General features: G+C 43.9%; 1 protein-coding gene across 5 annotated transcripts in view; it reads right to left on the reverse strand.

Annotated features, from left to right (window-relative positions):
• Window positions 1–244: 244 nt before the first annotated feature.
• ZNF667 (zinc finger protein 667) overlaps window positions 245–25,772 on the reverse strand; it is a 59,814-nt gene continuing 34,286 nt past the window's right edge. For 2 of the 5 annotated variants that reach the window (XM_040465353.1, XM_040465356.1), the window contains exons 2-5: window positions 16,690–16,781; window positions 14,155–14,281; window positions 12,747–12,839; window positions 245–3,109 (exon numbers count right to left, since the gene is read on the reverse strand). In XM_040465353.1, the coding sequence (XP_040321287.1) occupies window positions 1,530–3,109; window positions 12,747–12,839; window positions 14,155–14,281; window positions 16,690–16,781 (1,892 nt within the window). In that variant the 3' untranslated portion in view covers window positions 245–1,529. Of the gene's footprint in view, window positions 3,110–12,746; window positions 12,840–14,154; window positions 14,282–16,689; window positions 16,782–24,907; window positions 24,994–25,317; window positions 25,485–25,772 lie in introns of those variants that run through there. The other 3 variants (XM_040465357.1, XM_040465355.1, XM_040465354.1) reach the window with 3 other exon arrangements.

Raw genomic sequence — 25,772 nt, forward strand, 5'->3', positions numbered from 1 at the left:
TTGCTTCAAGTGTTGGAGATATTTTATGCTTTTACAGTACTATGACAAGCGTAAATGAAAAGTTAACTGTTCTATTATCCTATATGCATGCTTACCCTTCACAAATCTGGATGTTATTTTCTCAGTTGTGGTCAAAGTTAGAATGGCGTAACTCTCATGGTTATACATTTCGCAGTTATCTTAGCAAGATATGGGTGTTTACAAAAATGGTTTTTGCAGAATACTCCAACCGTATATAACCCAATAACAAAAAGAACTCTGATTTTATTTCTTACATACTTTGTACAAGCGGGAAAACAGGGACTGAAAGCTGTTACATATGGTGATTAGCTGACAGGAAAAGAGACTGGTACATAAATCCAGAGTTTCCTCCCATGTATTAGTCAGCCTGGGCTGCCATAACAAAATACCATATCCTGGGTGACTTAAACAAAGGAAACTTATTCTTCAGTTCTGGAGATCAGGGTGCCACATGGTTGGATGGTAGGGAGAGCTAGCTTCCTGGCTTGCAGACAGCCACCTTCTTGTAGTATCTTCTCATGGCTTAGAGAGCAAGCTCTCTGGCATCCTTTCTTTTAAAGACACTAATACTATCATGATGTACCCTCATAAACTCATCTATCCCTAATTATCTCCCAAAGGTCCCTATCTTTAGAGGTTAGGGGTTTGACATATAAATTCAGAGAGGACACATTTAGGGAATGGCATCTCATTCTCCACCAGTCACTTATTGCACACCACTGTTCTTACATGAAAATACCACTGTTTATTCATATAAATATAAACAAATTTCTTTTCAAATAAAACAGTAACAAATAATTTCTCCCTGCTCTTAAGTTCCCATTCTTCAGTATATCCTGGCTTCTTTTTTCCCATTAGCCTGTCTCAGGCTTGTTAAGATTTTTCATACCATGAAGATTATGTATCTTCATATTCATGGAGACAGTATGATAGTAACTCTACTGATTCACACACATTATGAGTGTTACCTTTATCCACTTGAAGATTCACTCTACTTTTTTCTCACCCACAATTTTCTGTCAGCTGAAAGTAGTACCCTCGTTTGCCCAGGAAATCTCTTATACATGATAGTCTAGTTCTAAGGGACAAACTTAAAACTCTTTCTTCATGTGACCTTAAATAAGGCTCAAAGCCCCATCTATAAATATGGGCTTTGTGGTTCCACTTTGTTGTATGTGACTAATGAAACCGCTGTCTAAATTACACTGCAAATAAAATATCAGGTGTCTTATGGAATGAAGAGTGGTCTTCATTAAAAATGATCCAGTCATCTGAACTTGCTGCTTTGAAATTAAGACCTATGGTAACATCACTGCCTCAGTTGATTACAAATTGTCTGGTCAAAGTCACCCTAATGACTTTTGCTCTTTGGCTTTCAAAGTGGGACACATCACCAAGATGGTCCCATTTTTACAAAATTTAGGTTATAGACAAAGGCATTTTTCCCATGCCTTGGTCTCTGCTACTTTTATAGCCTCATTCTACGTTTTCACATATTTAAAACAAACTTAGGCTTTTTCCTCAGAATGTGTATTCTGATGTCGAATCAGAGATGAACTCCGACTATATGCCTTCCCACATTTACTACATTCATATGGTTTCTCTGAAGAATGACTTCTCTGATGCCGAATAAGATCTGAGCCACTACTAAATGCCTTCCCACATTCATTACATTCATAGGGTTTCTCTCCAGTATGACTTCTTTCATGTAGAATAAGGGATGTGCGTTGACTAAAGGCCTTCCCACATGTTTTGCACGTATATGGTTTTTCTCCAGTGTGAATTCTTTCATGTTGAGCAAGGTGTGCACTCTGACTGAAGGCTTTCCCACACTGATCACATTCATAGGGTCTATCTTCAGTATGAATTCTCTTATGCCGAGTAAGAGATATTCGATGACTGAAGGCTTTTCCACATTCCTCACACTGATAGGGCTTTTCTCCAGTATGAATTCTCTGATGTTCAATAAGAAATGACTGACGACCAAAAACTTTACTACATTTATTGCATTTGAAAGGCTTCTCTTCAGAATGAATGTTCTGATGTATTTTAAGGTTGGCAGTTCCAGAAAACATCTTCCCACATTCCTTACATTCAAACAGTTTCTTTTTCCTTGTATGAACTTTCTGATGTTGAATAAGGGATGAATGCCGATTACAGACCTTTTCACATTTACTGCATCTGTAGAGTTTCTCTCCATTATGAATTCTTAGATGTAGAATAAGGGTTGAAAGGCGCCTGAAGACCTTGTCACATTTATCACATTTGTAGGGTTTCTTTGATGTGTGAATTCTCTGATGAAGCAAAATGGATGAAATCCTATTAAAGGATTTTCCACATTCTCTGCATTTATAAGGATTCTCTAAATGGTGACTTTTCTGCAGTGGACTCTGACTTAAGGTCTTCTCACTTTCATAGGTTTTCTCTCCAGTGTGAATTCTTTTATGTATAACAAGGGCTGATTTGTTTTTGAAGCCTCTCCCGCATTTATTGCATTTATGTAATTTCTTTTTGCTGTGAATCTTCTTATGAAGTAAAAGGGATGACTTTCGAATGAAGTCTTTCCCACACTTTCCACACTGGTGGATATTCTCAACAAAGTGAATTTTCTGGCCCACAGTGAGAGTTGGGTACTGACTCAAGGCCTTCCCACAGTCAAAGGTTTCTTTTCCATTATGAACTTTCCCATGTAGAATAAGAGATGTTCTTTGAATGAAGTTTTCTCCACACTTACCACATTCATGGCTTTTCCTTCCATTGTGAATTTTCTGATGAAGAATGAGGGATGAGATCTGTCTGAAAGCTTTTCTACAATTACTGCATTCATAAGGCTTCTCTCTAGTATGTGATTTCTGATGAAGTTTAAGAGATAAACTTTGACCAAAGGTTTTCCCACAGTCATTACATTTTAAAGATTTCTTTCCTGAATGCACTTTCTTGGGTTTTACTAGGACTGAACTTTTCTTGCAGCCTTTCTTTCCTATGGCAACTTTTTGTGATGCAGAAACTGGTTTCTGATAGCTGCTTTGCCCAGATTTGTTGCACAGAGATGTTGGTAACTTCTTGGTCTCATATTTAGACCTTGAGTCTGAAAGACACCAAGAAATTCAGTATTTGTTTTCCTATGCTGAAAAATGAAGTTTCTGTGCAGTTATTATCAATGATAATTATAATATCAATCATCATCAAACATAATAACAATGATGATAACCAGAAGAAAAACTCTGTAGTATCTTACTGTAATTTTAACATGCCAAAAGGCTTTAGAGAAATATTTAGTAATTAAAAATCAGGAAAGCTTGTGATTTGAAATTAATAAATCAAAGTTTTATTCGTAGGATAAATTCATACCACATACCATATTAAACTCCATAGGTTATTCATTAGATGAATGTACTTTTATTACATGAAAGGTCCAAAAAAGGCAGAAGGTAAACTACAAACAGAAGGTAAATTAGTAGTTGCCTGGGGCTGGAGGTGGGACTAGGGTTTAATTGTAAATGGACATGAAGAATTTTATTAGGGTGATAAAAATATTCTAAAACTAGATTATGGTGATGGCTACACAAGTTGTCAACTTTATTAAAAACCACTGAATTATACACTTAAGTGAATTTTACAATATGTACATTACATCCCAATGAAATTGTAAATTTTTAAAATGTATTCTTAAAATCCAATCTTAAAAAAACAAACAAACAAACAAAACACTGGAATTCTGGTTTGCGGTTCTTCATGTAAGAAGCTTGGAAAGCACAACTTCATCCTAACAAGTAAAAAGCTAAACAGATGTTAAAACCAACAACTCTTCTTGGATCCATAAGACAGGGGAGAATACAAACGGCTGCCTCCAATTTCAGCGGCCTCTAGCCATCCTGTCCCTCCTAAAGGGATAGGGTTTTGGTGGGGGGGGCACTGAGAAACTGAAGACATTCACATTCCAGAGGCAAAGGCTCCCTAAAAGACACACCTCACCCATCACACATCACTAAAGGGCTGTTTACAATAGTTCCTTTTACCTGGTACATAACCTCTGGCAAGTAAAAAAAAATTACAAGGCATACCAAAAGGCAAATAACACAATTTGAAGAGAAAGAGCAAGCATCAAAATCAGACTGATATGGCAGGGATGCTATTAATTCTCAGACCAGAAATTTAAAATTGATTAATATGTTAAGGGCTCTAATGATAAAGTATACAGCGTATTAGAACAGATGAGCAATGTAAGCAGAGAGATGGAAATTCTCAGAACCAAAACAAAATGTTTGAGATCAAAAACACTGTAACAGAAATAAAGAATGACTTGGACAGAATTCGACACAGCTGAAGAAAGATTCTGAGAGCTAAAGGATTTATTCTATTGGTAAATTAGAATTCTTAAAAATCAGGGGCTCCTGGGTGGCTCAGTCAGTTCAACATCTGACCCTTCATTTTGGCTCATGTTATGATCTCACAGTTTGTGAGTCTGAGCCCTGTGTCAGACTCTACACTGATGGTGTGGAGCCTGCCTGGGATCCTCCCTCTCCCTCTCTGCCCCTACCCTGCTCATGCTCACGTGCTTTCTTGCTCTCTAAATAAAAATAAACTTAAAAAAAAAAAAAGAACCCTTAAAACTTGGAAAGCACAGTAAATAAAGACTGAAAAAAAGAGAACAGAATATCCAAAGACCATGGGACAACTACAAAAAAGTGACAAACGTATTATGAGACTACTAGGAGAAAGAAGAAAGAAAAGAAGAGCAATGAAGAAACAATAGTGAAGGAAAAAAAAAAAAAACCTTTATTTTTCTTATCATTTTAATTTTAAAGTTTGAGAGACAGAGAATCTCAAGCAGGTTCCGTGCTGTCAGCCTAGAGCTCGACATGGGGCTTGATTTCACAAATTGTGAGATCATGATCTGAGCTGGAACCAAGAATCAGACACCCAACGACTGAGCCACCCAGGCACCCCTATTTTTCTTATTCTTAACTGACCTAACAGTAATAGTTTATTCAAAATAATAGCATCAATGTATTCAATAATGTTTGGTCATCTTTTCATCTTATGTATGTACATTTAATTTATACATGCTTATCATATTTATATATAAATGAAATGAATGATAACAATGATACAGGTGATGGGAGAAAGAAATTAGCATTATTTTGTTATTATAAGGCACAGTCCCATGAAGTGATATACTGGTACCTGAAAGTGGACTTGGATTAGTTGTAAAGGTATACTGTAAACTCTAAGGCAACCACTTAAAAAACAAAAAAGTACAATTGATAACACTGGAATCATATGAAATGCTCGTTTAAAAACACAATAGGCATGGGGAGCCTGGGTGGCTCAGTCGGTTAAGCGGCCGACTTCGGCTCAGGTCATGATCTCGCGGTCCGTGGGTTCGAGCCCCGCGTCGGGCTCTGTGCTGACAGCTCAGAGCCTGGAGCCTGTTTCAGATTCTGTGTCTCCCTCTCTCTGACCCTCCCCCGTTCATGCTCTGTCTCTCTCTGTCTCAAAAGTAAATAAACATTAAAAAAAAAAAAAATTTAAAAACACAATAGGCAGAGGGGCGCCTGGCTGGCTCAGTTGGTGGAGCATGCAACTCTTGATCTCAGAGTTTGAGTTCAAGCCCCACACTGGGTGTAGAGCCTACTTAAAAATACATAAACAAAAAACAAAATAAAACCACAACAAGCAGAAAAAGAGAAGACAAAAGCAGGAATAAAGACAATAAAAAATATTTATTATGTATAGAAGTAGATATCAATCCAACTATATGAGTAATCACTTTGAATGTCAACAGTATTAATTACTGTAACAATTAAAAGAGACTGTCAGGGTGAATTAAAAAACATGGCCCAATTGTGTGTTGTCTGTAAAAAACCCACTTTAGATATAGATTAGACATAGATTAAAAGTAAATGAATGGATGGATAAAGAAGATGTGGTATATATACACAACACAGTATCACTCAGCAATCAAAATGAATGAAATCTTGACATTTGCAACTATGTGGATGGAACTAGAGGGTATTATGCTAAGTGAAATTAGAGAAAGACAAGTATCATACGACTTCACTCATGTGGAATTTAAGATACTAAACAGATGAACATAAGGAAAGGGTAGCAAAAATAATATAAAAACAGGGAGGGGGACAAAACATAAGAGACTCCTAAATATAGAGAACAGAGGGTTGCTGAAGGGGTTGTGGGAGGGGGGATGGACTAAATGGGTAAGGGGCATTAAGGAATCTACTCCCGAAATCACTGGTGCACCATGTGCTAACTTGGATGTAAATTAAACAGTACATTAATACATTTTTTTTTTAATTTTTTTTTTCAACATTTATTTATTTTTGGGACAGAGAGAGACAGAGCATGAACGGGGGAGGGGCAGAGAGAGAGGGAGACACAGAATCGGAAACAGGCTCCAGGCTCTGAGCCATCAGCCCAGAGCCTGACGCGGGGCTCGAACTCACGGACCGCGAGATCGTGACCTGGCTGAAGTCGGATGCTTAACCGACTGCGCCACCCAGGCGCCCCAATAAATTTTTTAAAAAATAAATGAATGGAGAGAAATATACCATGCCAACACTAATCAAAAGAAAGCAGGAGTAGCTATATTAATTCTAGACAGAGCAGACTTAAAAGCATGGAAAGTTATCATGGATAAAGAGGGGCATTACATAATGAAAGAATCAATTCTTCAGAAAACATAACAATTCTTAATGTGTATATGCCTACCAACAGAGCATCAAACTACAATCAACAAAAACTGTAAAACTGCAAGGAGAAATATATGAATCCACTATCATAGTTATTAAAACACTTCAACATCCTTCCCTCATAAATGAACAGATTGAGCAAGCAGAAAATTCAGGGGAACTCAACCACACCATTTTCAATTGAATATAACTGACATCTACAGACCACTTCATCCAATGACAGTAGTAGTCACATTGTCCCCAAGCTTACACAGAATATTCCCCAAGACAGACAACATTCTAGGCCTTAAAACACACCTTAACAACGAATAGAAATCACACAGTGCTCTCAGACCACAATGAAATTAAACTAGAAATCAGTAACAGAAAGATCAGTGGAAAATCCCTAAATACTTGGAGGTTAAATTTTCAACAACATATGAGGGGCATGTGGGTGACTCAGTCAGTTAAGAATCAAAGTCTTGATTTTGGCTCAGGTTATTATCTCATGGCTTGTGAGATAGAGCCCTGCATGAGGCTCTGTGCTGACAAAGCAGAGCCTGCTTGGGAATCCCTCTCCCCCCACTCTCTGCACCTTCCCTGTTCATGCACCCGCACTGTCAAATTAAAACAAAAAACAAAAAACAACAACAAAAAACCTCTCAAAAGAAATTTTTAAATATTCTGAACTAAATGAAAACAGAAACACAACTTACCAGAATTTGTGGGATGCAACGAAACTAGTGTTTATCCTAGGGAAATTTATAGCACTACATAGCACATTAGAAAAGAACAAAGATCTAAAATGAGGGGCACCTGGGTGACTCAGTCCCTTGAGCATCCAAATCTTGATTTCAGTTCAGGTCATGATCTCACAGTTCGTGGGATCACGCCCTGCATCAGGCTGTGCGTGGACGGTGTGGAGCCTGCTTGGATTCTCTCTCTGCCCCTCCCCTGCTGGCGCACACTCGGTCTCTCAAAAACATAAACTTAAAAAATAAATACATAATATCAGTAATCTAAGTTTCCTTCTCAGGAAAACATTAAAAGAGCAAATCAAATCCAAAATAAGCAGAAGAGGGGCACCTGGGTAGCTCAAGTTGGTTGAGCGTCCGACTTTGGCTCAGGTCATGATCTTACGGTTAATGAGTTTGGGTCCCAAATTGGGCTCACTACTGTCAGTGCGGAGCTCACTTTGGATCCTCTATCCCTCCCCTGCTCTCTCTCTCAAAAACAAACATTAAAATAAGCAGAAAAAAATAAGAATTACAGCAAAACTCACTGAAATTGAAAACAAGAAATCAATAGAAAAATACAATGAAACCAAAACCTGGTTCTTTGAAAATCACTAAAATTGATAAGGTTCTAGCTAGGCCAAGAAATAGAGAAAACACAAACTACTAATATCAGAAATGAAAGACACGACAGAAATACACATTTCATGAAAATTAAAAGAATAATAAAGGAAAACTATGAACAACTTCTATGCCCTTAAATTTGATAACCTAGATGAAAGAGACCATTTTGTTGAAAGGAACAGTATTCCAAAAGTCACACAAGAAATCAGAAAATGTGAATAGGCCTCTATCTATTCACGAAATTGAATCAATAGGGGCACCTGGGTGGCTCAGTTGGTTAAGCATCCAACTTGGGCTTGGCTCAGGTCATGATCTCATGGGAGTTCAAGCCCTGAATCAGGCTCTGTGCTGACAGGCTCTCTCTCAGCCTCCTGCTCTTTCTCTCCCTCAAAATAAACTTAAAAAAAAAAAAAAAAATGAACCAATAACCTTCCAAAACAGAAAGCACCAGGCCCAGATGCATCTGCTGATGAGTTCTAACAAATATTTAAAAGAACTCATACCAATTCTCCATCATCTCTTTCAGAGGACAGAAGCAAAAAGAATACTTGATAACTCATTATATGAGGCTACTTTTACCTTAATACCAAAATCAGACAAAGGCAACACAAGAAAAGGAAACCACAGATGAGTACCTCTGATGCATATTAATGCAAAAATTCTAAACAAAATACTAGCAAACTGAACTTAACAGCACATTAAAAAGATCACACACACGAGCAAGTGGATTTACACCTGGAAAGCAAGGACAGTTCAATATGGGAAAATCAATCACTGTTATACATCACATTAACAAAATAAAGGACAAAAGCCACATGATGATCAATTGATACAGAAAAAACTTTTGACGAAATTCAAAACCCTTTCATGATAAAAACACTCAACAATCTACAAATAGAAACTACCTCAACATAATAAAATCCGTAATTGAAAAACCCACCGCAAATATCACAGTAAACATGGAAAGACTTAAAACCCTTTCCTAAGATCAGAAACAAGGCAAGAATGCTCACTCTCACCACTGCTATTCAACATACTACCAGAAGTTGTAGCCAGAGCAGTGGGGTTGTTTTTTTAAAATTTTTTAAATGTTTATTTATTTTTGAGACAGAATGCAAGCAGGGGAAGGGCAGAGAGAGGAAGACAGAATCTGAAGCAGGCTTCGGGCTCTGTGCTGACAGGGGTCAAACTCATGAACCGTGAGGTCATGACTTGAGCCAAAGTCAGACACCTAACCAACTGAGCCACCCAGGTGCCTCAAACCAGAGCAGTTTTTTAAAAAAAGAAATAAAAAGCATTAAAAAAAGGAAAAGAAGTGACATTCTGCCTGTTCACAGATGACATGATCTTCTTTGTAGAGAAGCCTAACCATTCCACACAGACATACAAAATGTTTGAACCAATAAACAAATCCAATCAAATAAAACAGGAGGATACAAAATCAAGACTCAAATCAGTTGTGTTTCTATACACTAACAACGACCACTCAGAAAGGGAAACAAGAAAAACAATCCCATTTACTATAGCATCAAAAAGGATAAAATATTCAGGAATAAATTTAACTCAAGCAATTTGTACATGGAAAACTACAGAGCACTGCTAAAAAGTCATCAAAGGTACAAATAAATGGAAAGCTATCCTGTGCATGTGGACTGGAAGACTTAATATTCCACCCAAAGCGATCTACAGATTCAATGCAATTCCTATCAAAATCCCAATGACATTTTTTACAGAAATAGAAAAAAAATTTCCTAAAATTCATATACAATGTCAAGGGACCCTAAATAGCCAATCTTGAAAAAAAGAAACAAAGTTAGATGCCTCACACTTTCTGATTTCAAAACATACTAAAAAAGCAGGGCCTGTGGCGCCTGGGTGGCTCAGCTGGCTGAGCATCTAACTCTTGATTTCGCTGCACTTATAATCCCAGGGTCATGGGATCGAGGGTCCTATCAGGCTCTATACTGAGTGTGGAGCCTGTCTGGGATTCTCTGTCTCTCTCCCTCTGCCCCTCTCCCCAGCTCAGGTGGTCTCTCTAAAAGAAAACAAATAAATAATTTAAAAAATCCTTCAAAACACACTACAAATCAACAGTAATTAAGATGATATGGTAGTGGATAAAAGATAGATATAAAGACTAACAGAACAAAATAGAAAGTCAAGAAATATACACTTGCATATCTGGTCAAATGATTCTCAATAAGGAGGCCAATACCACTCAAGAGAAAAGGGCAGTCTCTTTCACAATCAGGGCTGGGAAAACTGGGTATCTACATGTGAAAGAATGATCTTGGACCCTTCCTTACACTTTATATATAAAGGTGTAAGTGGCTCAGGGGGTTGAGTGACAGACTCTTGATTTCAGCTCAGGCCATGATCCCAGGGTTATGGGATCAAGCCCTGCATCAGGCTCTGCACTGAGAATGGTGGAGCATGTTTAAGATTCTCTCTCCCTCTGCCCCTCTCTTCTGCTCACTCTCTTTCTCTCTCCCAAAAAAACCCTACAAAACCCAAGTAACAACAACAACAACAAAAACTTCAAGGGGGGGGGGCACCTGGGTGGCTCAGTTGATTGGCATCCCACTCTAGATTTTGGCTTGGATCATGATCTCACTGTTTGTGGGTTCATGCCCCACTTGGGCTCTGTCCTGACCGCGGGGAGCCTACCTGGGATTCCTTCTCTCTCACTCTTCCAAAAACAAAAATTTTAACTCAAAATAGATTAAAGACCTAAACGTAAAATCTAAAACTACTGAACTCTTGGGGTGCCTGGTGGCTCAGTCGGTTGAGTGTCTGACTTCGGCTCAGGTCATGATCTCGCGATTTATGAGTTCAAGCCCTGCATCAGGCTCTGTGCTGACAGCTCAGAGCCTGGAACCTGCTTCAGATTCTGTCTCCCTCTCTCTGCTCCTCCCCTGATTGCTCTCTCTCTCTCTCGTTCTCAAAAATAATAAACATTAAAAATAAATAAATAAATAAATAAAATAAAACTACTGAACTCTTAGAAGAAAACACTGGGGAAAAAGCTTCAGACATTAGATTTGGCATTGATTTCTGAGGTATGACACCAAAAAACACAAGCAACAAAGTAAAAAAAATAGGACTACATCTGCATGTCAAAAGGAACAATCAAGAGAGTTAAAAGGCAATCTATGAAATAAGAGAAAATAATTGCAAATCATCCATCAGATAAGGGACTAATACACAGAATAAAGAACTACAACTCAACAACAGATGACAACCCTATTTTAACAAACAAGCAAAAGACCTGAATAGACACTTATACACATGGCCAATACACCCATGAAAAGATGCTCAACATCACTAATCATTAGAGAAATGCACATCAAACCCACAGTATCACCTCACACCTGTAAGGATGGCCACTATCAAAAAAACAAAAAATAACAAGTGTTGACAAAAAACTGGAACCCTTGTATACTATTGGTGGAAATGACAAATGGTGCAGCCACTATGGAAAACAGTACGGAGGTTCCCCAGAAAATAAAAAATAAAATTATCATATGATCCAGCAATCCTACCTCTGGGTACATATCCAAAAAAAATGAAATCAGGATCTTAAATACATATCTGTACTCCCATGTTCATTGCAGTATTATTTACAGTAGCCAAAAGCAGAACAACCCAATTATCCATTGATAAATGGATACAAAAAATGTGATAAATATAATGAAGTATTATGCAGCCTTAAAAAAGGCTACAACATGGATGAACCTCAAGGACATTATGCTCAGCAAAAAAAAAAAAAAAAAACAACAAACAAACAAAAAACAAAAAACAGTTATAAAAGACCAAATACTGTATGATTCCATTCATACAAAGTATCCACGGTAATCAAAATCAGAGAAATATAAAGAAAGGTGACTACTGAAGGCTGGGTGGAGGGGTGGAGGGAAATTAGTGTTTAGTGAGTATAGTTTCAGAAGTTATTAGAAGATGAAAAAGTTCTTGATACCTGTTGCACAACAATGTGAATACACTTAACTGTACATTAAAAATGGTTAAAATGAACTCAATATTATGAATTTTTTTACAACTAAAAAATTCTTATAAAACTGTTTAAGTAAAAATAACCTGATAAAAAAAGAATCCATCAGAAAAGAGAATGAGCTCTTGGAAAGTAGTCAAAGTGAACAGTTGTGGATTTTTTTTTTTTAAAAGAATGAAGGAACGATGTGAGCTTGAACATTATCATTAGAAATACTATCATGAGAGAAGGTGAAATATGCTTTCTCTGAAGGGAAGTGCTGAGGCAGGGAAGGCTGGGATGAGGGCATTAAGAACTGAGCTTCTGAGAGCAGAAACTGGGGTTCAAACCTAGCTCTAAGGCCACTTCCTAGCTGGGTTACCGTAAGCAAGTCACTGAACTCTTCTGATCTTCAGTTTCCTCATATATAGACCAGAAATAATAATACCTACCTTAGAGGACTGGGAGGAACCTATACTTAAAGTATGTCTGTTACCTACTAAAGGTTTATTAAATGTTGGTTATTCTCCTTCTAGAGCTTGCACAAAAGAGACTGGAATTTTCTTCTCAGGCCTGGGGCCTTTAAGGTAAGGAAACTGGGAGCTCTCAAATATCAAGAGGTTGCCCCCTCAAGATGCAGGGTGCTCTTGCACACAACGGCAGTGTATAGGCTTTGGTTCTGTCACTCACCCAAGCCCCGGCGTTTTCTCACTGGCTCCACCATCCAAGGTGCTTTCCCTTTCTCCAATAAGGTGATCACATTTGGTCTCCGAAAGGAAAGTCCTGCATTCGGGAAAAACATCAGAACTGAGCAGGATGTGGATGCCACAGATGTCAGGGCCAAGCCCCATGTCAATGGGAACGGGGGTTTATGACCACAAAGGGTACACAGAAGACGTAAAGGGCAGGCGGAAAAGGAGGATGAAAGTTCAGTTACAGTGAGAGGTGGTGCTCATTTCTAACTCTACAAAGCCAACTATGGTCTTGAAAAGTCAGGCCAGAAAGTCCTGAGTCTATTGCCTTTAGCTCCCACTCCCACCTTCTTTGATCTGTTTTGGGTCGAGGGGCTGGGGCTCTGCAATCCACACTTGTTCATCAGCAGCTCCCTATCAGCATCCACCAGCAACCAACCAGCAACCACCACCAGGGGCTCTGCTGGTTTTCATTTTTCTTTTTCCTGCACTCTCAGAACAAGCCTCAGCCGGACTCTTCATGACTGTAACAGACTAGTCAGCACACCTCTCTCTTCCTTCAGAAGTGTGAGTCCCTTCAAGTCCTAAAAACCCCAAACTCTCCCCTTTGTATGCCTAGCCCAAGGATGGTGGTGGCTGCAACCTACAGTTATCATCTATCAATCAGCTGTGTCCACTAGTTACCTTTTAACAGTACCTGCTGATTCCTTTTATTAAATTCTCTCAAAAATTTTGAGGGTGCCCTCAAAAGGTTACATATATAGTTACCATATGATAGCAATTCCACTCCTAGGTATATACCCCGAAGAAATGAAAATACATGTCCACAAAAATATTCATACACGAATGTTCACAGCAGCACATTCATAATAGCTCCAGTTAAAAACTGCCCAAAGGCCCATCAACTGATGAATGGATAAATAAAATGTAGAATATTATTGGCCATAAAAAGAAGGGGGCACTGATACATGCTACAATGCAGATGAGCCTCAAAAACATTACGTTAAGTGAAAGAAGTCAGGCACAAAAGTACCACATACCTATGATTCCATTTCTAAGAAAAGCCAAGAACAGGCAAATTCATAGAGACAGAAAGTGGATTAGTGTTTGCCTAATCTAAAGGAATTAGTGGGCAAGGAGAAATGAGTGGTTGCTAATGGGTCTGGGATTTCTTTTGGGGTAATAACAATGTTCTAAAACTGACTGTGGTGATGGATGTACAACTCTGTAAATATTTAAAACCACTGAATTATATACATTGTATATATATGTGAATTACACGTCAATACAGCTGTTAAACAATAAAACAAAACTGTAGTGGCTTCTGTTTTCCTGACTAGACTAATTTATGTCCCACAATAGGCTGGCTGTGGATTATGGTGGTGGGGGGCGGGGGCAGGCCTTACCGAGTGAGACCAGATTCTGGTAGTTTTCCAACATGACGTCTTCATACAGATCCTTCTGAATGGGGCTCAGCCACTCCCACTCTTCCTGGGAGAAATAGATGGCCAAATCCCCAAATGTCACTGGCACCTGAAACAGAAAATCACATGTCCTTTCATCATGGGCTTATGCTTCCACATGGCTAGAGACAACAAGGAACTTGTTCCTAAAAGGGGACATAAATGGTGCCAGGAATCTTTTCAGGAAACATTTGGGGTTCTGAGGCCAAGAGGGGCAGGTATATTAAATAAAATAAATACAACACAATATGATATGATTTAGCTATTATCAAAGACTGCGTTGGAGCGCCTGGGTGGCTCAGTCAGTTGAGCATCCAACTTCAGCTCAGGTCATGATCTCATGGTTTGTGGGATTGAGCCCCATGTCAGGCGCTGTGTTGACAGGCCATAGCCTGGAGCCTGCTTCAGATTCTGTGTCTCCCTCTCTCTCTGCCCCTCCCTGCTCTCACTCTCAAAAATAAGTCAACATCAAAAAAAAAAAAGACTATCACAGGGGCACCTGGGTGGCTCAGTCAGTTGAGCATCCGACTCTTGATTTTGGCTCACATCACGATCCCAGGTTGTGGGATCAAGCCCAGCATCAGGCTCTGCTCTGCATGTGGTGGATCCTGCTTAAGATTCTCTCCCAGGGGCGCCTGGGTGGCTCAGTCAGTTGAGCGTCTGACTTCGGCTCAGGTCATGATCTCACAGCTCGTGGGTTCGAGCCCCGCGTCAGGCTCTGTGATGACAGCTTAGAGCCTGCAGCCTCCTTCAGATTCTGTGTCTCCCCCTCTCTCTGTCCCTCCCATGCTCATTCTCTCTGTCTCTCAAAAATAAATAAATAAACATAAAAAAAAAAAAAAAAAGATTCTCTCCCCTTCTGCCCCCTTCCCTGACTCATACACTCTCTAAAAAATAAATAAAGACTGCCACATAAAAAGCATAGCAACTTGGATTTACTGGGCACTGACAAAGGCAAAGCATTTTTCTAAGTACCCTACAGGTACTGACTCATGTTAGCCAGTGACTGGGGCACTGCTGAGAGGATCACAGCAATGTTACAGATGAGTAAACAGGAGGCCCAGAAGGGGAGGTGATTTATGGAAGATCCACAACTAGTGAATGGAGGAGATGGAATTCAATCTGAGCAGCTGGCTTCTGATTCATGCTCCTAACCACATACTCTCTAAAGAGCATGTGACTAAACTACACAGGCCCAAGATTCTTCGTAGATGTAATCAAGGTTACTAATCAGTTGATCTTAAATAGGGAGATTATCCTGGATTATCTAGGTGGGTGATGTAATCACAGGAGCCCTAACAGTGGGGAATTTTCTGTAGCTGGAAGAGAACAGAAAGGAAGTCAGGGATTTCTGAAGCCTGATTTGACCTGCTATTGCTGGCTTGAAAATGGAAGGGGACCACGATGAAAGAAGGAACTGAATATGCTAATAACCAATGAGTTTACAAGTAGACCCTGAACCTCAGATGGGACCACAGAGCCAAGCGACACCTTTATTTCAGCCTCGTGAGACCTAAGGCAGGCCAAGCTGCACTCTGCCTGACCTCTGACCCATGCACGAACTGTGTGCCATAAATACATGCTGATTGAGCAGCCAAGTTTGCAGAAATTTGTTACAACAACAACAGAGTACAAACACACATAACTTATTGGGCAAAAATGTTTGTTAGAGAAACTGCGTTCAAGGTGTTTACTGTAGAAAATCAGTTCATCATCTAAAGTGGTGAAGCACGGGGCGCCTGAGTGGCTCAGTCGGTTAAGTGTCTGACTTCAGCTCAGATCATGATCTCATGGTTCGTAAGTTCGAGCCCCACGGCGGGCTCTGTGCTGACAGCTCATAGCCTGGAGCCTGCTTCGGATTCTGTGTCTCCTCCTCTCTCTGCCCCTCCCCTGCTCACGTTCTATCTCTCTCTCTGTCTCTCAATAATAAATTAACGTCAAAAGAAAATTTTTTTTAAGTGGTGAAGCATGTTTTTTTAATAGGAGGCTGACTCACTGGCCTGACCCCAACAAACCCAATCTGAATATAAGATTATGTGGAATTTCTTACACACAGAGAGATTTCCTCCTTGTATGTATGGGTTGTACAAGTGAAAACAAAGCAACATTAACAGATTAACTCTAGAGCACAGCCTCGAATCTTCCTCTGCCTCAGAGGTCTTGCCTGGGCACTCAGGTCTACCTCGAGAAATCATGGTGGCTCCCCTCTTCTGTCTGAGGAATAGCGCTGGCAGACACCCTGAAGATGCTGGACAAATAGGTGAATGGCCATGGGTACACTGAGAAAAAAGGAGAGGCAGGCACTGAGTGGTTACGTGGGGTGCTAGAGCTCTTATGCTCCTACCCTCCATGGTGATGGGAGGAAACAGAAACAGGTCTTGGATGGGATTCTGTCAGGTAAGAAGTTTCCACTGAAGGAAAGCAAATGGCCTATGTCTTATAAGATGAAACTTCCCCCCAAGAAGAATCGCTATTTACCTTGGACTTGGACTTCCCTCGTGCAGCAGGCATCCTTTCCTCCCCGTTGAGGGTCCACATTTGAAGAAGGGCAGAGGGCTGAGAAGGTGGGGCTGGGGGAGAAGAGAAATCATGAGGACGACAGGTCCTTTTGGGTGTTCCCAGAGTCTTTAGGATACAAATCCCCTGGCCCCTCCCCCTGGTTACCCATGCACGTACACGCGCGCACACACACACACGCATAGACACACACGGAGGGATGACAGAACAATTTCTGCGGCATTCCTGCCCCTTCTCAGGGTTGGGAAAGGGCAATGGCCAATGCTATCTGCACCCAAGACAACAAAAGGTTCCAGATCAGGAGGCAAATGAGACACGAAGACACCTATCCATTCATTTGGCAAGCATTTGTTCAGTTTCTACTATGTGCCAAGCATGTCCCAGGTGTTGGGGAAAAAGGAGAGTTAAAGCAGAGAAATACCAGCTCCCATGTACTTTACTCCAACAGGAATGGGCAATACAGAACAGTGTCAGCTGAGATCATTGCTATATTTAAAAAAAAAAACAACACACACACACAGAGGAAGGGGTAGAGTGATGGGAGTGGTTGGGAGAGGCCTCTCAGAGGATGCAACATTTGAGTTAAGGTTTGAATGTAGTGCGTGAGGCACTTGGAGAAGAACATTCTAGATAGAGATACAACAGGTGCAAAGACCCTACAGCAGGCACGTGCTTGGTGTGTACAGGGAAGTGAATGGTGTGCTGAAGAATGAGGCGGAGAGTGGTGGCCTAGGAGATGGCTGAGGTCAGGAGAGAGCCACGTCATGAAGACGGTCAGGAGCACTTGGAATTGATCCTAAGTGTGATAAGACATCACTGAGAGAGCGGGGTCTGAAGAGTGATAGATCCGACTTAACATTTAACAAAATTTATTGGGTGGCTATGTGGTGAATGAACTGTGTCTGCTGGTGAGGGGTGGAGGGGACACAGGAGCTGAAGAAGGAACTCATTAGGCAGGTATGCGTAAATCCAGCAGAGACTTCAGTGGCCTGGATTAGGCCCCCTCTATCACTCTGAACCTGTTTTTCTACATGCGTGTCATTAGCCACTGGTGACAACTGAGTTCTAGAAATAAGGCTAGTGCCATTGAGTGTTTAATGTTATTTAATTTCAGTTAATTTATTACTAAAGTCATAATAAAATAATAAATATTAAAATAAATGAATTAAAATTTAGTTATCTAAAATTAAACACTGGGGCGCCTGGGTGGCTCATGGTTTAAGACTTCAAGCCCTACACTGGGCTTTCTGCTGTCAGCACAGAGCCTGCTTTGGATCCTATGTCCCCCTCTCCAGATCATTCTCTCCCCCACCCCTCAACACATAAAAAAAACTAAAAAAAAAAAAAATTACAAAATGCAAGTCAGAAGATGACCTTGTACTGTTTAAGGGAACCTAGCCAGAAGAATGTTTGGTTATTACGCTTCTCTCTTTAAAAGAGAAAAGCAGGGCACCTGGGGGAGCTCCGTCAGTTAAAGAACCAACTTTGGTCCAGGCCATGATCTCACTGCTCGTGGGTTCAAGCCCCGCATTGGGCTCTGTGCTAACAGCTCAGAGCCTAGAGCCTGCTTTGGATTCTGCGCCTCCCTCAGTCTCTCTTAACAAATAAACATTGGGGCGCCTGGGTGGCGCAGTCGGTTAAGCATCCGACTTCAGCCAGGTCACGATCTCGCGGTCCGTGAGTTCGAGCCCCGCGTCAGGCTCTGGGCTGATGGCTCAGAGCCTGGAGCCTGTTTCCAATTCCGTGTCTCCCTCTCTCTCTGCCCCTCCCCCGTTCATGCTCTGTCTCTCTCTGTCCCAAAAATAAATAAACGTTGAAAAAAAAAATTTTTTTTAAATAAATAAATAAATAAACATTAAGAGAGAGAGAGAGAGAGAGAGAGAGAGAGAGAGAGAAACAGTAATAAGCAAGAGTAGCAATCCTAAGATTAATACTAAGATGAATAAATACAGGGCACTTTTTCGAAGATCATCATTTAATCCTCGCTCCTAACTTGCTGGGGCAGGTACTCTCATTAGTGCCATTTCCAGACGAGGAAAATAAAGCACAGAGAAGTAGGGATTACTTGCCCAAGGTCATATAAGGCTGGGAACTGGCAGAGCCCGGATTCAAGCCGAGGGTGATCCAGATATCCCACTAACCACTCTGGGTCAGAGGGAAGGGCTGTGTCAAACATCACTCTGGAGTCAGACCACCCAAGTGTGATGACTATTTTCATTAGCTGTGTTACCACGGCCACGTTACTGAACCTCTCTGCCATTTTTCTCCCGTTAAACAAGAACAATACAGAACTACTGAAGTTGTCCTGAGGCTGAACAAAACTTGAACTCGGATCCTGTATCTCTCTCCTTCCTCATGCAGGCCTCCTTGCCAGTCCCAGAATTTGCTACCACAGCCCTGCCTCACTTCCTCACTCCTTTCTCTCTTTGTTCCAATCTCACTCTCTACCAGTCTCACCCTAACCTGTCTAGTAACACTGCAACCTGCCTCCCACCCTCCTACCTACCACTCCCAGTCTCCCTTGCCCAGCCCTGACTTCTCTTTTCTCCGCAGCTCTCATTGCTAATGCACTAAGTGTGAGAGAACTAAAAAGGCACACACTGGTCTCTGCCTTCCTCCTTGGTACCACGGAACTCCGAAAACCCTTGTAAATGCTTGAGTGATAAGAACACTGGGACTGTTTCTTGTTTCAATGAGGTGACTCTGGGTGGGCTCCTGGACAGGGCGTGGTCATCAGAAAGACCAAGCCATGAAGAGAAGAAGCCTGAAATTTTCAGCCTCAGACAAGGGGGCCTACCAAAAGTCTTAGATGCCTGAATTCTCTCTGCATTAGACTCCAGGGCAGGGGTGTGTTAAGTGATTTGTGGCCCTTGCCAATTTCCATGGTGTAAACACTCCCATTAGGGCCCCACCGTAAGCTACCAAACTGATGTCACTGAGCTTACAGCTGGGGAAAGGTGTACAGAACAGGTCTGTGAACTGGTGTGAGCCAGCCCCATCACTCCGAAGCCACACAGCCTGAAAATAAAGCTCAATTCTTTGCCTGGGAGTTCTCCTACTTTTAATTATCATTCCCAAAGCATAGAGGTAATGCCTAGTTCTGTGGGACACACCCCAAGGCAGTTTCCTCATTATAGAAAACTACTGCTGGTTGGTTCTATTTCGTTTTGAAACATCCACATGACTTTGGCATCCTACGTCATAATAAACCTGAGCCTGTATTAATGTAATCATACTTTAAACTATTTACCAGATCAGTACATCCCTTGGCTTTTTTTCCCTTCCAATTCCTCAAGTACAACCGATTACTGCAGGAAGTGGCATCATGTCCATCCTGTGGTTTCTCATAGCTGCCTGAACTCAGCCATGCAACCCAATCTAGAAAAGCACAATCCTTGTTCACAAAACCATTTTCTCTGAGGAGCCCAGCCCTGCTGGAGAAGAAAGAACAGCACTTTGGTATTAGATTATTCCAGATTCAAAGTTTGCCTCTGCCGATTACTGGAGTAAAGAAAACCTACCTCACCATTAGCTGTTAGAAGTTTACATGAGCTACCTTTTCAAGAGTTATTTTCAGCCACAGGCACATGGTAATTTCTTCCCTTCCTTCTCTTCTCACTTTTATCTCAGTTTACACCAAGCATCCCAAAGACCAAAGAAGCCTGAGATCCACTGAAAAGGCTGTGGGTAGAATTCTCACAGAGTGCTGACTGGAGAGAAACTGCCACCACCTCAAAGGAAGATAATTTGGCAACATCTTTGAAAGCTGAAGGCACACACCCCCTCAACATAGTAAACCTCATTTCTGGTATTCGTCTTTGGAAGTCCTTGCATGTGGATAAAACGACACATAAGAGCATCCAGTGTGGCAAGACTTATAGGAAGAGGCAGTATGGTCCTGCGGTGAAGGACCTGTGCCTGGAGGCTGTCTGGGTTCAACTTCTAACTCTGCTACCCTTCCCTAGTGTACTCTCTGGGCCTCTGCTTCCTCCGCTGGCAAATGACGCAAGTAACTGACGCCACAGAACTGTTCTGAAGACTAAATGAGTGAAAGCACGTAACACACTTAAAACAGTGCCAGTGCTGAACAAATGTAAGTTACCAAGAGATTGGAGACAACCAAATTGCCCATCAACAGGGAAATGGCTAAGTGAGTGTTACGTGAACATGATGTGACACCAGGTAGATCTTAAAAGGAACAAAGTAACACCACATCAGTGCTTCTTCGTTGAGGACAATTTTGCACCCAGGGGACACTTGCAATGTTTGGGGACATTTGTGGTTGTCACAGATGGGGTGGTGGTGGTAGTGCTCCTGGCATCTAGTGGGCAGAGGCCAAGATGCTGTTCAACACCCTACATTGCACAAGATAGCACCCCAAAGCAGAGAACGTCAACTGTGCCAAGGTGGAGAAATCTGCTGTACACGAATTGCGTGAAATGATCTCCATGATGTGATGTAATGACAGTGAAAAAGGAACAGAAAAACCACTTAGAGAAAATGAAATATTGAAAACATAATATATATGTTTGAAAAGGCAGACATGTTCTAGAAAAATAATCATGACATTGGCAGCAGTGACCGTCTCTGAAGAGAGGACTTAAGTTACTAGGCATGGGAAAAGAAAACTCAAAAATTCACCATCCTCCCACCCCATCTGCACTTTGGCATCATGTTTCATGCACATATAACTACCTCTTCAAAGCAACACAAATAAAATCGTGTAAATCCCACACTACCGCAGGGGAGAACAGTACACCTAGCCTGTCTTCTGAGACTCCAACGTAGTGTGGAAAGGGCTTGGCAATTTAAATTTAATACCAAGCTAACTTTTTTTTTTAACATTTATTCCTTTTTTGTGAGACCCAAAGTGCAAGCAGCAGAGGAGCAGAGGAGCAGAGAGAGATGGAGATACAGAATCAGAAGCAGGTTCCAGGCTCTGAGCTGACAGCACAGAGCCTGATGTGGGGCTTGAAAACCATGAATCATGAGACCATGACCTGAGTCAGACAACCAACTGGGCCACCCAGGCGCCCCAATACAAAGCTAACTACTTGATCCTAAAGTGAGGTTGGCAAAAACCAGGATGGGAACAAGTTTCAAAGACGTACTGGGCAGCGGCCATGCCTCTCCTCAGGAGCAGACAACTAGGGTTCTTCCTCTCAGCCCCAACATCTCTGTGATCCTGGGGGGCTGTGCTGAGCACTGAACTGGGGGCAGGTCCTAATGTACCTGAGAACCAGGCACTTAATGAGCAACCTCATTGCTTCCCTTCAAAGTCAGCTTTTGCTGTACCAGCTATCAAATATTTGACGATCACCCCTACTCTGATCCTGCCAGTCCCAGAGGCCAAGATAACAAGATACTTTCCTTAAGGACCCTAGTCTAACTGTACCAGAAAATATGGGCTTCGTACAGGAACAGATTTCCTCACTTGTAGGCCGGGGCTAGGAACGTCCCTAATGCAGGAAAGCACAGCTGTCAAGACTGTCTTGGATAAAATATTGAAAGCACTTGTCACTCATGTCTCCTCCTCTTCCTCTACCAAATTAACTTACCTTATTACCCAAGTAAGCTCTCGGAGCTACAGCTCTCAACCTTGTTTGCACATTAAAATGTCTCAGGAGCTTTTTAATAAATATTGATGGCTGTGCCCAACGGCAGACTAATTAAATCAGAATCTCTCAGAACCAAATCTGGGCACTTCTTTTTATTAAAAAAAAATTTTTTTTAATGTTTATTTATTTGTCAGAGAGACAGAGTGCAAGCAGGGGAGGAGCAGAGAGAGAGGGAGACACAGAATGGAAGCAGGCTCCAGGCTCTGAGCTGTCAGCACAGAACCTGATGCAGGGCTCGAACCCACGAACTGTGAGATCATGACCTGAGCTGAAGTCAGGCAGTTCAACCAACTGAGCCGAAGTCAGGCGGTTCAACCAACTGAGCCACCCAGTTGCCCCCTGGGCATTTCTTTTTAAAGGAGATGCTAATGGGAAGCCATAGTTTAGAACCGTTACCCCAGTCTCTATGAGCCTTGGGGTGGGGCTGAAGGTCTGACCTCTCCGGTAGAAACCCACACCTCGGTGTTGAAGAAGAAAAGCCTATGATGACCTCAAAGCCAAACTCTTGGATTCCCCAACCAAAGGATACCACCAAGTCACTGATGGTGGCCACTACTGGCTTTGGAACCGAATGAGATGCCCACGGGAAGCCTGGGTATTGATCCTGTGCTTAGTCCCTAATCCCATCACCCTGCTTTACCCGACAAAACGCTTGCCACTGCTTGTCATAAATTGAACCGTCTTCCTCCTGAATGCTAGTCCCAGATGGAGAGTAACCTGTCTTGTCCGTTAACTAGCACAGCGCCTGACCCATGGCAGCCGCTGGACTACGGAGTGAGTGACTCGGGCAGGCCGCAGACACATTCTCTTCTCGGGTAGAGAACATCATCCTTATGTCTTCTTTCCTCCAGCCCCTCGCCCTCTTTCCTATCTGCACACCTTGAGGGAGTCCATGGTGTGCCTTCATCACAGCCCTGACGATCCTGCCCTCCAGGGGACACCCCGCAACGTAGGGAAAGGTTTTTGCTTTCACACGTGGGGGAAGGGGGGGGGGCTCTGCTACGGCCATCTGATGGGTAGAGGCCAGAGATAATGCTAAACATCCTACAGAAGGTAGGGCAGGGGGGCCGGGGCGCCCCCCCCCCCCCCCCCCACACACACAAATTATCTGGCCCGAAGAATCCACAACTCAAAGAAGGAAGACGCCTGGGCAGACACGGAAAAAAATCTCCAGACCCCTGTGTTATCAGCAAATCCTTCCCCTCAGGCTCTGCCACCTCCGACCCAGGTTATTCACCCCACAAGCTCCCCAGGGACACGTCCATCCTGGAAGACCCTGAGCCCCTGGTCTCCCCTCACACACCCTGCTGCTGCCCTCCCAAGACCCGACTATGAAAACTCCGGACCTAAGCTCCAACCTGGCCTTCAAGGTTACTTTCTAGGTGGGCCTGAAACCTCTACTCCGAGGCTCAACTTCGGATTTTCCTCCCTCGGATTTTTTCCGGGTGTGAGACCCCTGGGGTGACTACGCTAATCATTAAGTAATTTATCGCCCACTGCGGCTTACTTGGGCCAGGCACCCTTCTACTCCAGGCTCACCCCAAGCCCGGCATTATGAACCGTCCGTGTTTTAGAGATGAAACTGAGGGGCAGCGGAGTGACCTCTCCAGGGGTCGCACGACTAGTGAGCGATGGAACCTGGAGCCCCAGGGCTGCTGCAGAGGAGACCGGTCCCAGAGGCCAGCAGGGCTCTGCCCCCCACTTCAAATACACAGGAAGGCAGGCTCACAGGCTCGGCTACGGGGGGCAGCGCCCCTCAGCTGGGAAAGGCCGACCGCGCACCCCCAAGCTCGGAAATGCAAACGGCAGCGTTCACCACCGCACCCCTACCTCTGCCACGACACGGCGCTCACTTAAGCGGCGCCAAGCCGCGGGCGGGGTGTCTCCCCTGCGTGACCGCGGGGAACCCTCCCACAGGGACGCCTGCACAGGGAAGGGGGAGACGACAGCACACGCACTCTCACCCGCCCAAGTCGCACAGCCGTCGGCGAGAAACGACCCCGTCGGTCTGGGGCGCACACAAACGCGCCCCACCAGCACGAGGCCTCGGAGCAGCACCCACGCACCCACATACCCACTCCCGGCCGTCCAAACATCTTTCCTGTCTTACAAACGACCACCGCGCACGGCGGTCCTCGGACGCGCGCCCACCTGCCCACGGTCGGTCTCTCTCTCTCTCTCTCTTTCTCTCTCTCACACACACACATACACACAAGACGCAGAACGCCGACCTCCTCACGTCCTAGACCCGGTGCTCCCCTCAGCGCTGCCACTGGCGCGCGCTGCCCCGGGCCCGCGACCGACCCCGCGCCGCTCCGGACCCGCAGCCTCACCCCACCTCAGGACCCCGCGTCCCCTCACGACCCGCGCAGCCCCGCCAGAACCCACATTGCGTCACGACCCTGCGCCGCCCCAGGCCCACGACCCCTCAGGACCCCGCGAGGCCTCGTCAGGAATCCACACTGAGTCATGACCCGCGCAACCCCCGGCCCGCGCCCCCCGCGCCCCCTCACGACCGCACGCAGACACACAACCCCACAGTCTTACAGACACACGCTCACATTCAACTCAGTCCTCCCGGATCGGGTCCCGGCGGAGACCACTGCGACAACTGCGCGGCACCCCGCGCCCCCAGTGCCTCTCCGCGCCTGCGCACTCCCCTCGGAGACCCCAGGCGCAACCGCCGGCCCCGCCCCCTCACACGCACAACACGTAGCAGGCCACCGCCCCGCCCCCGGACCGCCCCGAGCGCGCCGGGCCCCGCCCCTAAACAAAGCCACGCGGCGTGCACGCGCTCACTCTCCTCGGGCGGGGGCGAGGGGACTCCCCACACGCTGAGCCTGAGGCCCGCCCCCTCACATGCAACAGACACTTACGCAAGCACGCCCCCGCAACCCCTGCACCGAAGCGCGCGCCAGGCCGAGCCCCTCCCCCGCACAACCCACGCAGCAGTAGAGCCGCGCGCACGTACAGAGTGTACCTGGAGCTCCCGGGGCCACGGTTCTCCTGTTAAATCATGTGGATGCCCTGAGGCGCGAGGGGCTTTCTGCGAGCCAGGGAACCAAACCCAGCCTCCGCAGTTGGCCTCCCTCACCAGCTAGCACACCCGCAGATTCCCGCGCATGGGCTTGCACTGCGGCGCTCGGCGGTACTGGGAGCCGGGCTCCCCCGCGGTTGCGCGTGCGCACTGCGAACTCAGTCCGCAGCCCCCAGGAGCCTCCGGGGCGCAGCGGGGCCAGGCCCACAACGTGGGGCAGACCTCCCGGTCTGTGCGTATCGAGATCTGTCCGGCCCGGAGTCGAAAAGACCGGGGAGAGGGGCCCAGGGACGGTGCTCAGGCCAGAAGTAGAATCTCGTTCGCGCCAACGTAGAACGAAGGTTCCCCAGAGTCCCTTGCGCTGCGCCTCTCTGGCCCGCAGCCTACAT

Source organism: Herpailurus yagouaroundi, unplaced genomic scaffold, assembly GCF_014898765.1.
Source record: "Herpailurus yagouaroundi ecotype Mexico unplaced genomic scaffold, PumYag 557, whole genome shotgun sequence".
NCBI lineage: Eukaryota > Metazoa > Chordata > Mammalia > Carnivora > Felidae > Herpailurus > Herpailurus yagouaroundi.